The 17,676-nt window shown below is 33.6% G+C and overlaps 1 protein-coding gene across 5 annotated transcripts in view; it reads right to left on the bottom strand.

Moving 5' to 3' along the window:
• The window catches only part of LOC143072430 (tudor domain-containing 6-like), a 77,677-nt gene that overhangs the window by 9,129 nt on the left and 50,872 nt on the right, over positions 1-17,676 (bottom strand). For all 5 annotated transcript variants that reach the window (XM_076247349.1, XM_076247350.1, XM_076247351.1 and 2 more), the window contains exons 15-19: positions 15,530-15,631; positions 14,729-14,944; positions 9,710-9,972; positions 7,395-7,598; positions 873-4,465 (exon numbers count right to left, since the gene is read on the bottom strand). In XM_076247349.1, coding sequence (XP_076103464.1) covers positions 873-4,465; positions 7,395-7,598; positions 9,710-9,972; positions 14,729-14,944; positions 15,530-15,631 — 4,378 coding nt within the window. The remainder of the gene's footprint in view (positions 1-872; positions 4,466-7,394; positions 7,599-9,709; positions 9,973-14,728; positions 14,945-15,529; positions 15,632-17,676) is intronic.

Here is a 17,676-nt window from a genome sequence, read left to right as displayed (position 1 = left end):
TAATAAATGTTGATAGATTAAGGGGGCAGGGCCAAACATTCTCAATGGTAATTCATATACAACTGCATACCAATTAACATTTACCTTCCCTAAATGGTTCCCCATGAACTGACCTAATCACAAACAAATAGTGTAAATATAGCGAAATTTCATACCAAATATCATTGAACTACCACTAGTGTTTCTCCATAAACATGATAAACTGACCTAATCACAAACTAGTAGATGTAAAATAAGCAAAAGTTTCAAAGTCAATAGACAATGACTGAGGGGGCAGGGCCCAACTAATCTCCATGGAAATGAGATGTGCCAATGCTGATATAACTGCTTACCAAATATAACTTACCACTTGTGGTTCATCATTAACTAGACTTAATCACAAACTAATACATTGTTGACCACGAGGCATCACTTTGTCTAGTTTAAAGATTGTCTTCAAATACTGCATAAATAGCAAATGGTTATGCACCAAGAAAGTAGAAAATAAAAACCACCAGATAAAAGTTATTATTTGGTTCATTTTGACTATTTCCTATAGAAATCATTAAACCTAGACTATTTTCTCTAATAGCTATTGTAAATAAAGATACAAACCATGCAAACTGGATATTCAGCAATCCTTTTCCTTCCTGTTCAAATATCTGATTTGCTAATAAAACTATTGTTACTCTTTCAATTGGAAGTGATCAAAAGTTTTATTGATTGTATGATCACCAACAAACAAATTTAACTTTAATGTTCTTTGAACACAACCAAGTATACATGCTGAAAGAAAAACTTAATAATCCATGCCAATCAGATTCAAAACTTAGTTGTCTCATTGGCAATCATATCACATCTCCTTATTTTTGTACAAGAAATTGTATATTTACCATTGGGATCAGCAATCTGGCAGTAGAACTCAGTAGGATCAACAACGTAAGTTATAAGGAAACGATTCTTGGCACTTGGTTCTGTCTTTGATATGTCTTTTAATGACAGGTAATTACTGCCTCCACTAGAAGGCAAGGACTGCTGAGCCTGACTAGCTTCATCTGTTTTACCCTTGGGTGATGTAGATTTCTGTAGCTGTTCACTCACTTTTGGCCTTCCAGCCCCTGGTGTCTTGCTAGATCCTTTCAATTGCTGGTTAACATTTATACCATTGTTTATAATAATCATATGATAGAGGTTACTCTCTTCCTTGATGACTTTAATGTTTACTATAACTCCCATCAGACTGTTAAGTGTGTTTTTCACCTCCTCACTTTTTGGCACATCATGCAGACAACATTTAACACAATGACCTGGATCCACAGCTAGTGATGGATCTATTTTCCTGATTGATTGTTCTGTGGTCAACTCCTGGTTGCCAAAGTCTAAGTAGTGAACGAGATATTTGCCATCATTTATATCCTCAACGTTAGCTCTATACCATACTTTATCACTTGAAAACTGAGCACACACAAGCTCTCCTTTCACAGGTTTATATTGAGTATTGTTAGTTGAACAATATTGGTGTGACTGCTCTAAAATTTTGTCAAGACTTATTTTTGTTTCTTCAATGTTTGCTTGTAAATAGAAAACACAGTCATCCATAACTTCTGTTATCACGGCATTCATTTCTACATTTGCAGGTAACACAGTTTTTGAAAGGCTGCTGGTTAGAATAATTGATTGTATTGGTTGTGGGGTATCTTGTACCAACAATTGTTCATTCACATTCATCCCTTCACTTGTAAATAATAGCACATCATAACATCGTTCTTTTAATTTTACAGCCTGAACTTGCAAAGGTTTATTCTCTCTGACCAAATTGATTAGAGGTAAAAGTTTCTCTGGTGAAAACACTTTCAGGTCAACTTGATGAAGACGACAGCAGATAGTTTGTGATGGTGGAGTTGCCAATGTTTTGTTTATTTTACTAATTTGATCACACCTAACTTCCGAAGTATTACCATAATCTACATAACGAACTTTGAATGTGTCCCCAACAATTTCCAATACCTCTGCTCTATACCAATCAATGCTATCCCCGCTATCAAATTTAGCAAAGACAAGTTCACCTTTATTTGGTTTATATGGAGAAGCTTTTTCTTGACAATACACGTTAATTGCCCTATGCAAATCGATAATTGTCTCTTGGTCCTCAACTGTACAATATTGCAAGTAAATGGTGTCCAGACTAGTAGCATCCATAATAACCATATTCACTGTTGAACTGTCTAATGGTAATGTCTTCATTGGCAGTTCTGATGCCATATACATTTCAGGAACTGGCTCTTGATTTGAAGGCATTAACATAAATTTCTGATTAATATTTTCTCCATTAGATGTATACACTACAATATCATAAGATTTTTCATTCTTTTGCACTGCCTGAACTTGAACTGTGTCACTTGTCAATAGTGTTAGGCATTCTAGTATCATTTCCTCCGGTAGACTTTTTAAATCTACTCCTTTCAAATTACAGCAAACACCAAATTTTGGTATAACTGTCAATGTTTCATCAATTTTACGAATATTACTGTATTTTGTTGTTTCACAATTTCCATAATCAACAAAGCGATGTTCATAATCTTCTCCAGATATATTCAAAACTTCTGCTCTGTACCAAGTACTGTCTTCAGAAAACAAGGCACATACAAGTTCACCTTTCACAGGTGTATGTGGAAGGGGATTATCTTGACAAAAGCTCCCAATCTGAGATGACAATTGAGATAGTGTGTGCTGATCCCCCTGAAGATCAGACTGGAAGTACATATTTTCATAGTCTCCAATGTCAGACAATTTCATCCTTATTTTTGTACCATCTAGAGGCAATTCAAATTGTGGCAGAGATGTAGCCATGATAACCTCAGCAGTAGCATTCCTTAGTTGTGGGGTTGTTTCTGCAGACTGTTGAACTTCTTCCACTACTGACCCAAACATGGCATTAATATTCTCATCACTGATTGTGTATAATTTAACATCATAATATCCATCTTTCTTCTCAAGACCTTGCAATTTCACTGGTTTACCCTGCATTGCCATGGTAGCAAACTGCATCAATTTATCCTCTGATAAACTCTTCAAATCAACGCCCACTATATTGCAGCATATGGACTGCTTTGACATTGAAGAAAGTGAACAGTTGATCTTACGGATTGAGGATGATTTGACAAATGACTTATTCCCGTAATCTACAAAATGTACTGTGTAGTCATCGCCACTGATATCCAGAACTTCAGCTCTGTACCAAATTCCATCAGCATCAAACTTAGCGCATACAAGTTCACCTTTGGAAGGCATATAGGGTTCATTGTTGGATTGACAGTAGCTTTGTAACTTTTGTGTCAAAAATTGTAAATTCTGGTGATATTTTTCTTGATATATCTGAATGTAAACATGTTTCATATCTAATGATTCTGTTATAAGCACTTCAATTTTGGAACCATCAACTGGAACAGTCTCCATTGGAACAGAAGAGGCCATAATTATTTCATGACTCTCTTCTGCAGCAGCATGTACCTCTTCTTCCCTCAACATATTGTTAATACTTGTTCCATCTCCTTTTTGGTAAAATGTGGAAACATATGCATCATTTTGTATGTCATGAGCTTCAACTGTTATTATTGTATTCATTGCGGTATTTGATAACGTAATTAACTGATTCTCTTTTAAGTCTGATAACACTAAACCTTTTAGAGTACAACATACAGCTTGTCGAGGTAGTTCAACAAACGACTGCAAGATTTGACAGATGCCGTCTGGATGAACAACAGCTTCATTTCCATAATCAACAAACTGTACTCTGTAATTGTCACCTGGAACTTCTAAAACATCACCTCTATACCACAAGCCATCATCTGGAAACAGAGCACAAACCAATTCTCCCTTAACAGGTTGATATGAGTTTGAATTTGACTTGCAAAACATGGTCATTTCCATGCGAATATCTTCAATTCTCTCTGCATTTTCTTGTATTGCCTTTTGCAAGTATATTCTGTTTGAAGAAATTGACAGTTCAGTTATCATCATATCCTCTTTAGCTCCATCAACTGATAAAGTTTCCTTTGGAATGGAGGAAGTCATTATGACAGACAAAGGAGATTCACTAGCCATTGTTTGACAGATTAAAGCAGAGGCAGACTTTCCTTTCTCATCCAGAAAATCAACTTCCACTATATCAGAATTTACAGATTTTATTTCCATTTCAAATAATTTAGGCTGATCCATATTTATTAAGTCATCAAACACATCCAGTGTATTCTTAGTCCATGTTTGGGGTTCTGATACACCTTCAATTTTCATTTTTACAGCAATCTGTGGAACAGACTTGCACAGTGGTGAAGCTTGCTGTATTAATGAGAAGTTTACTGTTGCTTTATTTCCATAGTCTAGAAATAGACAAGATGCATCGTTGCCAGAAACAGACAATATTTCTGCCCTATACCATTTTCCATCTGTGAATTTGGCGTAAACAATTTCTCCAATACTTTTTGGTCTGAAATAAAGCAAATATTTAATTTTTAAAAGTAGAACCAAATCTTTTTACTTGCAACCCATTTTTATTTAGGGTTTTATCTGTACTGTTTGCATATCACTGGGGGTAAATGTGATATCCATAACTGCTGTTACGTACATCATTAGATGGTTGGTAATAAAAACTACCAAAAACTTTAACCTGAAGCATGACGGACAGATAGAAGGATGATCGAACAGATGGTCACACAGACCAGAAAACATAATGCCCATAAATATGGCATAAAAATCTAAATACATGGTTAGATTCAGCAATCACAAAAACATATATTCAATTTTTGTTGAAATCAAACAAAGTTTATTTTGGACCCCGAATTGGACCAACTTGGAAACTGGGCCCATAATAAAAAATCTAAGTACATATTAACATTCAGCATATCAAAGAACCCAAAGAATTCAAATTTTGTTAAAATCAAACTAAGTCTAATTTTGTACCCTTTGGACCTTAATGTAGACCAATTTGAAAACAAGACCAAAAAATTAAGAATCTAAATACACGGTTAGATTTGGCATATCAAAGACCCCAATAATTCAATTTTTGATGAAATCAAACAAAAAAAAGTTAAATTTTGGACCCTTTTGCCCCTTATTCCTTAACTGTTAGGACCAAAACTCCCAAAATCAATCCCAACCTTCCTGTTGTGGTCATAAACCTTGTTTAAATCTAATAGATTTCTATTAACTTATACTAAACTTATTGTGCTTCAGACGATGACGACGACCTGATACATTTTACCAATATATGATCGCACATTTTTTTTGCAGTTGTGTAAAAATACTTATTTTGACCCCGCTAGGCCCATAACCCCAAAAATTAAGATTCTTTGTACGACGACGACAACATGATACTAATATACGGATGCAAAGCTTTTTTGCAGTCGTATAAAAATGAGCTATTTCCCTTTGAACAGAAATCTAGTAATTAATAAGCATTTCATCAAAAATTTTATTCTAGGGAAAGGGTTTTTTACTGAACAAGGAGAAGAGCTAATATCTTGAAAATCGAACTTGACCAGTAACTTGTCATGATAAAACAATACACCTAATATCAAATCATAATATATAAGCATGAAGAAAAAAAGTCTGACAGGAAAACTGATTTGCCGGACTGACGGTTGGACAGACAGGTAGAGGGCAAACCTAAAGTGCCCTTTAACTTCATCAGTAGGAGACAAATAAATGGCTAAATAATTTAAATGTTCAAATACTTTTCTCTGAGGTATTTCCAATAACTGTTAAATAGCAATATAATGAGATATAAATGTAGAACTAACAAATACATTTTATTGCAGAAAATGCTCAGGTACGAGTTATGCAATTTTGTTTATTGCTCGTCGATCCAAAATTCTGAAAATTTTCAATAATTAATTAGAATTTGATTATTGACTCATGTCAGATGATCACAACACTGATTTTTTGAGTGAAATAAAATTTGCTTGCATTATTTATACATATCGTTATAACTTTGGTGCCTTTCTTTGAACCCCACACATCTGATTATTCATTCAGCTAGCTAGCTAGCAAAATCAACAGAATATTTTAAAATAGTTTAGATCATAATAAATAATACATTTGTTGGCCTACCATTGAGGTCAAGAATGTGTGTATACAGTGTAATAAATTGTGTCTATTTAATTATGTGTGTATACAGTGTAATAAATTCTGTCTATTTAATTATGTTGTGTATACAGTGTAATAAATTGTGTCTATTTAATTATGTGTGTATACAGTGTAATAAATGGTGTCTATTTAAATATGTGTGTATACAGTGTAATAAATTGTGTCTATTTAATTATGTGTGTATACAGTGTAATAAATTGTGTCTATTTAATTATGTGTGTATACAGTGTAATAAATGAATGTAGGACAGAAAGTCACAGGACAAAAAGTCACAGACAAAAAGTCATAGGACAAAAAGTCACAGACAAAAAGTCATAGGACAAAAAGTCACAGACAAAAAGTCATAGGACAAAAAGTCACAATTCATGTTTTCTGACTATTTTCTTTAAATAAAAAACACTTATTTCTGCAAAAATATTTTTGTATTTCTCTTGAACTATTGTATAAAATTTAACTTTGTAAACAAAATTTATCAAAAAAATATCAAAGTAAATCAAATAATTGTTAAAAAAACAAAATGTCAAAGTGGCTTGGCACTTAAATGGCTTCATGGTGTAAAAGAAATCTTTTTTTTGCAGGATTAAAATTAAATAAATCTTAATTTTTCAAGTATAATGACACATTTCCTAAACTTTAATATGAAAATATGTATTGAAAAGTAAATATTTTAAGATATTTCTCTCATATATTCAAACAATTGTTAAATTATTATTTGTGACTTTTTGTCCTACCAAATTTGTGACTTTATGTCCTGTGACTTTCTGTCTGTTTACCTAATAAATTGAGTCTATTTAATTATGTGTGTATACAGTGTTATAAATTGTGTCTATTTAATTATGTAACAGGTAATGAAATATTAACTGCGGCGAACTACGACTGGATTTGTTTCCAATTATTACTTACACCTTCGAGTGTAATTATTTGAAAATCATGATAGTTGATAATCATACGGACTCTTACTAACCTATGGAAAGAATTGGAGTAATACCTTTTAAAATAAATGGGGACTGTGTCCATGGGACACAAATGATGCCCCCACTTGCACATCATATGAAGTTATAAAGGGACATAACTGAATTTGTACTCGATCATAATTTTTTTGTAATAAGTATAATATAAGTTTCACAAAATTTGGTTGATGCAAACTCAAGTTAGAGAATGGAACCCTAAAATTCAAACTTGATCTGTTTTTAGTGGTAATAAGCATTGTGTACATGGTAAGACTTTCTCATTCAATTTAAGATCAACAGTAATAAACATTATGAAGGTACCTATATTGCACAATTTCTCTCAAGCTATCCATTTCCATGACAAGCGCCTGATCAAATGTTGAAAATCTTGAAATTATCTCTTCTTGTACAATCTGTCCATAAAATAAGACAGGAGAATTCTTTTCAGTGACCAATACATTTTCTTTGCTTCCTACATGTAGACTATCTGCAACCTTCTTCAGTTCTGATGACATGATTGGTGATCTGAAAAAAAATATTTTCAATGTACAATAAATTGCTTATCCGCTGCAGCTGGATACGACCGCAGATGTCCAACCCTGAACAGTTGGAGCAATAATGAACACAATATTCCAGCTTGATACAAGTCTGAATTTGGATTATAAATAAATATTTGACTCACAATAGGTTTCTAACACAGAAAAACTGTAGTCAAAGAACTTAATACACAGTGCCTGCCAATTGCCCCCCCCCCAAAAAAAAAAATACATTATGCTGTTGAATATTGAACCCAACCCCACCCAACCTATTTTTTGCAAAAAAAAAATATATATGAAGAAATTTTGTTTATTTTCTGAAATCTGATATGGAAAAAACTTTGATTCCCCACCTTTTCCAAAAAAAAATATTTCCCTCAAGATATGCTCATAATCTCAATTCAAATTTCCAATAGACTTTGCAACCATAATTACTCATTTAAATACACCATAAAAAGTCTTAAATAGATAATTATAAAGTAGTTAAAGGGAGGTAGTCCAACATTGTATAACATTGTACAAATTTATTTTTTGATTTCCTCCGTTACGCTGCTTTTAAATTGCCCATTAACCAGGAAACCAATCCCCCCTTTTAATTGCCCCTAATTTCAAACGGTTTGAGCCATAACCCCCCCCATCAAGCCAATCCTAACCATCTCTTTGTGGTATGGAAACTGTGGTATAATTATATCATTTGGGTAAGTCTCTGTAAAGGTTGCAGCAATAACCAATTTTATAGGTGTATTTATGTCTGGATGGTCAGCCATTATGGACCAATTGTGCCCACCTGTAACAGAGAAATATCTGCCCAGCCACAAGATAACTGCCTAAAACGTATAATCTTAATCATATGAAGTTTAGTGCTCCATCACTAAGATGATTAGTGAACAGAAGAATCCATTTCTAGTCAGGAAACCAGTTTTTGGTCATTTGGAAATTGTAAGTTGATTTACCATTTACTGGAAATACATATTTCACTAACTATAATGCATAATCCACAGGACTAAATATTGATTATCACATAAATATAATAATATGGTAAAATACAGGCATAAAAACTAAGTCACCCTTGACTAAGCCTGGTGATGAAGCATGTATAATTTAGGGTAAGATTGTGATGGCACATCCAAATTGGGACTGGAACATCCAATTACCAAACAATTGGCACATCCATGGAACTAATTATGTCAGGCCGAGAATAAGTTTATCCTTAGTGAAATCCTAATTAATTAATTTCTCCCATGAATTTGTATTCACATATGTCATAAATATACCAGGCTATTGCTGATTAGACACCGTTATTGTTGACGACCGTATGGTGATGTATTTGTTCATTGTGTATTTATTTGCGTTTTTTGATTGAGTTAAGCCTTCCAATAGATATTTTATACTGTGTCTTTCTATGTTGTGATGTTGTACTAATGTTTCAGAAAAGGGAGAAGGTTTGGCACCATTAAAATGTTTAATCCAGCAGCAAATGTGTGCACCTGTCTTAAGTCTGGAATCTGATGTACAGTAGTTGTCGTCTGTTTATGTAGTTCATACAGGTTTCTTGTTTCTTGTTTTTATATAGATTAGACCATTGGTTTTCCCGTTTGAATGGTTTCATACTAGTAATTTTTGGGGCCCTTTATAGCTTGCTGTTCAGTGTAAGCCAAGGCTACGTGTTGAAGGCCGTACCTTGACCTATAATGGTTTACTTTTATAAATTGTTACTTGGATGGAGAGTTGTCTCATTGGCACTTATACCACCTTCTTCCTATATGTCAAAAAATAAATGGGGAATGTGTCCATGGGACACAGATGATGCCCCTGCTTGCATATAAAGTTATATAGGATAGGGGCATATCTTAATGACGGTAAAAGTGACACTACCCAAATTTTTACTTGATCTGAGTTTTGTTGTATTAAGCTTCGTTACTCGTTCAGTCGTTAGTTTTGTTTGAATTGTTCCACAGGGCCTTTTATAGCTTACTATATGGTTTGAGTTTTTCTCATTGTTGATGACCGTATGGTGTTCTATAGTTGTTTATAAATCTTCTCCTTAGAACTCTTTTGAATAGCTGGTTCATTCATTCATGAAATTTTGTTTTTTCTTACCTCAATTCACTCTTTGTTTGTGACAGATCCATTGCACCTCCCTTTGTAGCAAACCCATCATTAACCAGGGTTTGACCAACATCAACACCATTATGATCCATAACTTTGACCTTATGAATTCTGTTATGTACTGAAGAAGCAATGACTTTGGTTAAAACCCCACTGACAATTACTGGGATTACTAGTGTTTTAAATTTGTCAATAGCTTTTCTACTCCAAGAACCTCCTACTGCTTGTAAACCATCAAGCTGACATATAATTGCCTGTAAACAAAGATCAGTATGATAGAAAAACAAAGATATTCATATTGGCAAAGTGGATTTTGATGTTTAGATTTATATATTTTTAAACTAACCTTTTAAAGTGTCCATATAAGTTTGAGCTGAACAATCGTTATATATAAATGTAATGTATACAATAAATTATACAATTAGAAATAGAGGATAGCAATAAAGAACTGTGCTGTAAGTGCATGATAAGCCCATCCATTTTTCAATAACTCCTCAATGTCATATCAGAAATTTAAAAACCAAGAGTGCACACGCTTAAATGTCTCGTCTTCTTTACTTTTCATTGATATCATGTTGAAATTCCTAAATATAAAGCTTTATTACAACTGTCACATAAACTTAACAATTAACCAAGAAAACTAAACATTGACCAATGAACCATGAAAATGAGGTCAAGGTCAGATGAACCAGGCCAGGCTAACAATTCTTCCATACAACAAATATAGTTGACGTATTATAGGTCAACTATATTTGTTGTAGCTATTGCTTATAGTTTAAGTAAAACAGACAAAAACACAATAACTTAACACTGAGCAATGAACTGTGAAAATGAGGTCAAGGTCAAATAAAACCTGTGCGACTGACATATAGATCATCAAATATTTCCATACACCAAATATAGTTGACCTAATTGCATATAGTATTAGAAAACAAGACCAAAACTCAAAAACTTATCTTTAACCACTGAACAATGAAAATGAGGTTAAGGTCAGATAACACAGGTTCTGCCAGCTAGGCCTGTGCACCTTACAATCATTCCATACACCAAATATAGTAGACCATAGACCTATTGCATACAGTATAAGAAAAGCAGACCAAAACACAAACACTGAACCATGAAAATGAGGTCAAGACACCTGCCAGTTAGACATGTACACCTAACAATCCTTCCACACACTGAATATACTAGACCTAGCTCCTGGGAGAAAATTTCAGGAACAGAATTTTCGGCTCTTTCTCAACACCATTTGCGAATATGGTCTTGTTTAAGGATGATAGTCTATCAGAAGGGGACGGCTGGACCGTGTTAAGAGAAACCAATATCTCTTGCACGTAAAAGACACCCTTGTAGATTTGGAGAAAAAAAGCAGGATAATGCCACAAGGCAGCACTCACACCCATAAAGTGGAACAGGTTTAATATAAGCTGTAGTAACTTGTTTCCCAATCCACTATAAATAAATATGTTTAAACTAAAAACTTTTTCTCTCATGGACTATAGAGACATGTTAAATTTTGTACTTGTATTGTTTTTCTCTGTGTTAGTAAGAATTGTAGAATAATGAACATGGCAGTTGAATTTTCAATCTGCAAGGAGGTTCTTATACAGCTAAGAATAAAAGCCTGACTAATTGACAAAATTCAATGATGCAGTACTACCATAAAGATAACAAATATTAGTTTATTTACTTAGTTATTGACTTAAACTTGTTGTAACATATCAATCCCTACAGTTGACAGAGTTGTCATTTTTGTATTTAACAGGTTGGGAACAACCCCTCAATGTACTGACTACCCCTTTTATGAGTGGTACATTTCAAGTGATAAAAAATATTTTTTTGTAAAAAACACAAGGATCACATGAATTTACTTCTTTTTCATGTTTGTGCATAATTCTAAATTGGAAAAGTCAACAATCATTTAATATTTTTACACAAGAAAATTAATCCTGGTTTTCTAGCTACATGTTCATCTTTTCTACTGATTAAATAAATAAAATCATGCAAATTAAGAATAAGGCTTGCAAGCAGATATTACATTTTTCTATACCACAAAACAACACACGCAAAAAATTGTAACCTTTGAAATTGTTGTCCCACTCAAAACTAGAGGCTCTAAAGAGCCTGTGTCGCTCACCTTGGTCTATGTGAATATTAAAGGAAGCAGATGGATTCATGACAAAATTGTGTTTTGGTGATGGTGATGTGTTTGTACATCTTACTTTACTGAACATTCTTGCTGATTAAAATTATCTCTATCTATAATGAACTTGGCCCATTAGTTTCAGTGGAAAATGATAGTAAAAATTTACAAATTTTATGAAAATTGTTAAAAATTTACTATAAAGAACAATAACTCCTAAGGGGGTCAATTGACCATTTCGGTCATGTTGACTTATTTGTAAATCTTACTTTGCTGAACATTATTGTTGTTTACACTTTATCTCTATCAATAATAATATTCAAGATAATGACCAAAAACAGCAAAATTTCCTTAAAACTAACAATTCAGGGTCAGCAACCCGACAACAGGTTGTCCGATTCATCTGAAAATTTCAGAGCAGATAAATGTTGACCTGATAACAGGTCAATTTTACCCCATGTCAGATTTGCTCTAAATGCTTTGGGTTTTGAGTTATAAACCAAAAACTGCATTTTACCCCATGTTCTATTTTTAGCCATGGCGGCCATCTTGGTTGGATGGCCGGGTCACCGGACAAATTTTTCAAACTACTAACCCAAAAGATGATTGTGGCCAAGTAGTTTCATAGGAGAAGATTTTTGTAAAAGATTACTAAGATTTACGAAAAATGGATAACAAGTGAAACTGCGAGCTACTGCTCACTGATGATACCCCCGCCGCAAGTGGATAATATTAATAGTGTAAAAATATGCAAGTGTTCGGTAAACAGGAAGTTGTCGAGTGATGAATCTGAAAACGCATCACACGGTATAGCTGACTTATAAAAATCCTGAAACCAAATTTCAGAAATCCTTGTATTGTAGTTCCTGAGAAAAATGTGACGAAAATTTTTAACTTGGTTATCATGTGTAAAATCATACAAGTGTTCGGTAAACAGGAAGTTGTCGAGTGATGAATCTGAAAACGCATCACACGGTATAGCTGACTTATATAAATCCTGAAACCAAATTTCAGAAATCCTTGTATTGTAGTTCCTGAGAAAAATGTGACGAAAATTTTCAACTTGGTTATCATGTGTAAAATCATACAAGTGTTCGGTAAACAGGAAGTTGTCGAGTGATGAATCTGAAAACGCATCACACGGTATAGCTGACTTATATAAATCCTGAAACCAAATTTCAGAAATCCTTGTATTGTAGTTCCTGAGAAAAATGTGACGAAAATTTTCAACTTGGCTATCATGTGTAAAATCAGACAAGTGTTCGGTAAACAGGAAGTTGTCAAGTGATGAATCTGAAAACGCATCACACAGTATGGCTGACATATATAAATGTTGATACCAAATTACAGAAAGGGTGGATGTGTAGTTCCTGAGAAAAATGTGACGAAAGTTTCATGGGACGGACTGACTGACTGACGGACGGACGGACTGATGGACGGACGGACTGATGGACGGACGGACTGACAGACAGAGGTAAAACAGTATACCCCCCCTTTTTTAAAGCGGGGGTATAAAAATTGACTATAAAGGGCAATAACTCCTAAAGGGGTCAACTGACCATTTCAGTCATGTTGACTTATTTGTAAATCTTACTTTGCTGAACATTATTGCTGTTTACTGTTTATCTCTATCTATAATAATATTCAAGATAATAACCAAAAAGAGCAAAATTTCCTTAAAATTACTAATTCAGGGCCAGCAACCCAACAACGGGTTGTCCGATTCATCTGAAAATTTTAGGGCAGATAGATCTTAAACTGATAAACAATTTTACCCCATGTCAGATTTGCTCTAAATGCTTTGGGTTTTGAGTTATAAGCCAAAAACTGCATTTTACCCCATGTTTTATTTTTAGCCATGGTGGCCATCTTGGTTTGATGGCCGGGTCACCGGACACATTTTTCAAACTACTAACCCAAAAGATGATTGTGGCCAAGTTTGGATTAATTTGGCCAAGTAGTTTCAGAGGAGAAGATTTTTGTAAAAGTTAACGACGACGGACGCCGGACGCCAAGTGATGAGAAAAGCTCACTTGGCCTTTTAGGCCAGGTGAGCTAAAAAAGCCATGGGGATTTTCAAAGGTTGGCAGGTATGCGAAAAGGAGCTCACAACAATGCATATAAACAATTCACTTAAGTTTCATGCAAATTGGTTAATGTGCTTCGAGTTATTTTCCAACAAGTTGACAATGACTGACAACAGTATACCCTTATATGTCCCATACACAGGCATATGAAAATGATTTAGAGGCAAACATAAGAAAAAAATCCAAAAGGTAGATAGATGTTAGGTACTTGTTCCCTGGACATTTACAGAACTTTATTAAGTCAATCTTAGCATTGATGAAATATTTCTTTGGTCTGCTTCTCATGACGTCATGTTTATGACCAAAGGAAGGTCCCTATTTGCTACAGAAAATAGTCCACCAAAACGTTGCCTAAATCTCATTTTTTAAATGAAATCAGTTGCAGTATATTTTGAATTGCATTTCAAGGAAATTCTCTATCATAAAAAATAATAAATGTTATTTATTTTACATACATTGTAGATATGAACTTGAAGATATGTCTCATCTGTTTTTAGTGTGATATTGTAAGTCAAAAACTGAAACTGTCACGAAAATTAGATAAGTTTCCTCAAGTAAAACTTCCCACCAAATACACTGAACATTGTTGGTATTGACTCAAATGAAATTTTCACAACCTTTAGCTATTTTCTAATGCATTCAAAACCAATTATGCTGTAAAAGTGATTTTTGTAGAATTACATACTTTATTAAGGAGACAATTTCTTGGAATGAGTCCTTACAAAAGACAAAAACATAAGTTCCTCCGTCTTTCTCAGAGAAGGAAAATGGTATACTTACTGCAGACTTCATACTCGTCATATCAATAGATAGTAGTCGAAGTTTCTCTGCTAATAAGTTTTCTGTATTGCCATAATCAATGTATGTGACAGCGACAGAATCTCCATTGATAGCATCCACTCTTGCCCTATACCAGTTATTATCAGCACTAAACTGTGCTGCATACACCATCCCAATATTGGGGGACTGTACAATCTCTCCACCAGTGTTGTAAAACTGTTAGATGTTGAACAGAGAAAGTTATCAAATATCAATTTGCAAAAGAATATAAAAAACTGTCTAAATTGTATATCTACTTTGTTAAAGTGTAATTAAGCTCTTATTTAACCATGAGGCATGGCTTCCAAAACGGTCATATATTCCAGACGAGACTGAAAATTGTAATATTAGGGTTCAAAATATGTCTTGTAACCTCCATTTTTGTATCTTATTTATTGTTTTTGTTTCATATTTACTGTATGAAAAAATACATTAGGCAACCAGATACGACTGATAGATAATTGCCTCGAATTTTATTCCGTCAAAACATGTATCCATTTACAGTAGGGTACATGTTTAAAAGTAGAAAAAGAAGTGTGTGGATAACGCTGCAATAAAAATAACACACAATGTAGGATTGCTATATCTCGCTTTTTCAACAAAACTGATTTTGTTTTTCAGTTTCAAAGCAACTTTTATAAAAAATCCTTAATACTCAAATATTTTTGCTGTAACAAAGACAATTTTTTTTCTTTTATAAGTTTCTTACAAATAGTTTTCCCAATTTTACTGAATATATAGCATTATTATATTACAACTTACATTATTCATTTTGTTCAACAGTTCGTCAACGGCTGTTAATATCTCTGCATCCTGAAGTTGAACTGCAAAATGGTCTGGTGATGTATTGTCTGCCAGTAACACCTATAAAAATCAGGTTAATTCATGTACATCTTTAAACCAATGAAGTTTTTTACTGTTGAAGATTTTTTTTAGTCTGTCCAATTATTTCATTAAATGAGTGCAATCCTTCTAAAACAAATGGCATAAATGACATTTTATTCTAAATGATTGAAGAGGTACATTGCTATTGGTATACTTTTTGGTTGGTGGATGTAGGAAAGCCTAACTCTGGTATTATCAAACCAACCACAATTCAAGTAATTCACTTATGCTTATCACAAAGCTTCAAATTTAGTGGACATTCACTTTCTAAATGGTTTAATTGATGTTTAATGTCCTTAATTATTTTTTGGCCATTCCACTGTAATTTTTCCCTAAAGGAAAGCTGTAGGCCTAGACTTCACAATCTGGCAGTAATGTATATTCTGATGCAATCATTATGTATAAATAGTTCTGATTGCATGACAACAAGCATATAATCTTGTAGCTAATGTCAGTCAACATTATGATTTCTGGAATGGATTAACATGATATTTCTTCAAAAATAAATTTAAAAAACTCACATTTATAATAATATTCTTTTTTAATTTATCAAATTTGACAAGATGCCTTTTAATAAATGTCGGATGTTTACATTTGACATCAACTTGTTTAGTTGCCACAGACAACAAGGGTGCACACGCTGAAATGTCTTGCCTTTTTAAAGGGAAAATTAACGATTTTTTACTTATAGTTAAAATATGTTCATTATCTATACTATTAAAGAGAAGACCTCATTTTGGGTGTCGCTTCTCTTCCTTTGTGTCCTATATGTAACATGCATAGTCGCATTTGTCATCCATTCTTATGATTATTCAGACTGAGTTATTTTGGGAGAAAAACGACAAACTAGAGGCTCTAAAGAGCCTGTGTCGCTCACCTTGGTCTATGTGAATATTAAACAATGGACACAGATGAATTCATGACAAAATTGTGTTTTGGTGATGGTGATGTGTTTGTAGATCTTACTTTACTAAAAATTCTTGCTGCTTACAATTATCTCTATCTATAACAGTACTTTCTGTGGAAAATGTTATTGAAAATCTTCAAATTTTAAGAAAATTGTTAAAAATTGACTATGAAGGGCAATAACTCCTTAGGGGGTCAATTGACTATTTTGGTCATACTGACTTATTTTTAGTTCTTACTTTGCTCTACATTATTGTTGTTTACAGTTTATCTCTATCTATAATAATATTCAAGATAATAACAAAAAAACAGCAAAATTTCCTCAAAATTATCAATTCAGGGGCAGCAACCTAACAACCGATTATCCGATTCATCTGAAAATTCCAGGGCAGATAGATCGTGACCTGATCAACAATTTTACTTCCTGTCAGATTTGCTCTTAATGCTTTGGTTTTTGAGTTATAAGCCAAAAACTGCATTTTACCCCCATGTTCTATTTTTAGCCATGGCGGCCATCTTGGTTTGTTGGCCAAGTTACCGGACACATTTTTTTAACTAGATACCCCAATGATGATTATGGCCAAGTTTGGTTAAATTTGGCCCAGTAGTTTCAGAGGAGAAGATTTTTCTAAAAGATTACTAAGATTTACGAAAAATGGTTAAAAATTGACTATAAAGGGCAATAACTCCTAAAGTGGTCAACTGACCATTTTGGTCATGTTGACTTATTTGAAGATCTTACTTTGCTGAACATTATTGCTGTGTACAGTTTATCTGTATCTATAATAATATTCAAGATAATAACCAAAAACAGCAAAATTTCCTTAAAATTACCATTTCAGGGGCAGCAACCCAACAACGAAATGTCCGATTCATCTGAAAATTTCAGGGCAGATAGAACTTGACCTGATGAACAATTTTACCCCATGTCAGATTGCTCTAAATGCTTTGGTTTTTGAGTTATAAGTCAAAAACTGCATTTTACACCTATGTTCTACTTTTAGCCATGGCGGCCATCTTGGTTGGTTGGGCGGGTCACCGGACATATTTTTTAAACTAGATACCCCAATGATGATTATGGCCAAGTTTGGTTAAATTTGGCCCAGTAGTTTCAGAGG

The sequence above is a fragment of the Mytilus galloprovincialis genome, chromosome 4 (assembly GCF_965363235.1).
Source record: "Mytilus galloprovincialis chromosome 4, xbMytGall1.hap1.1, whole genome shotgun sequence".
In the NCBI taxonomy this organism is placed as follows: Eukaryota; Metazoa; Mollusca; class Bivalvia; order Mytilida; family Mytilidae; genus Mytilus; species Mytilus galloprovincialis.
This window is presented reverse-complemented; position numbering and strand designations above follow the sequence as displayed.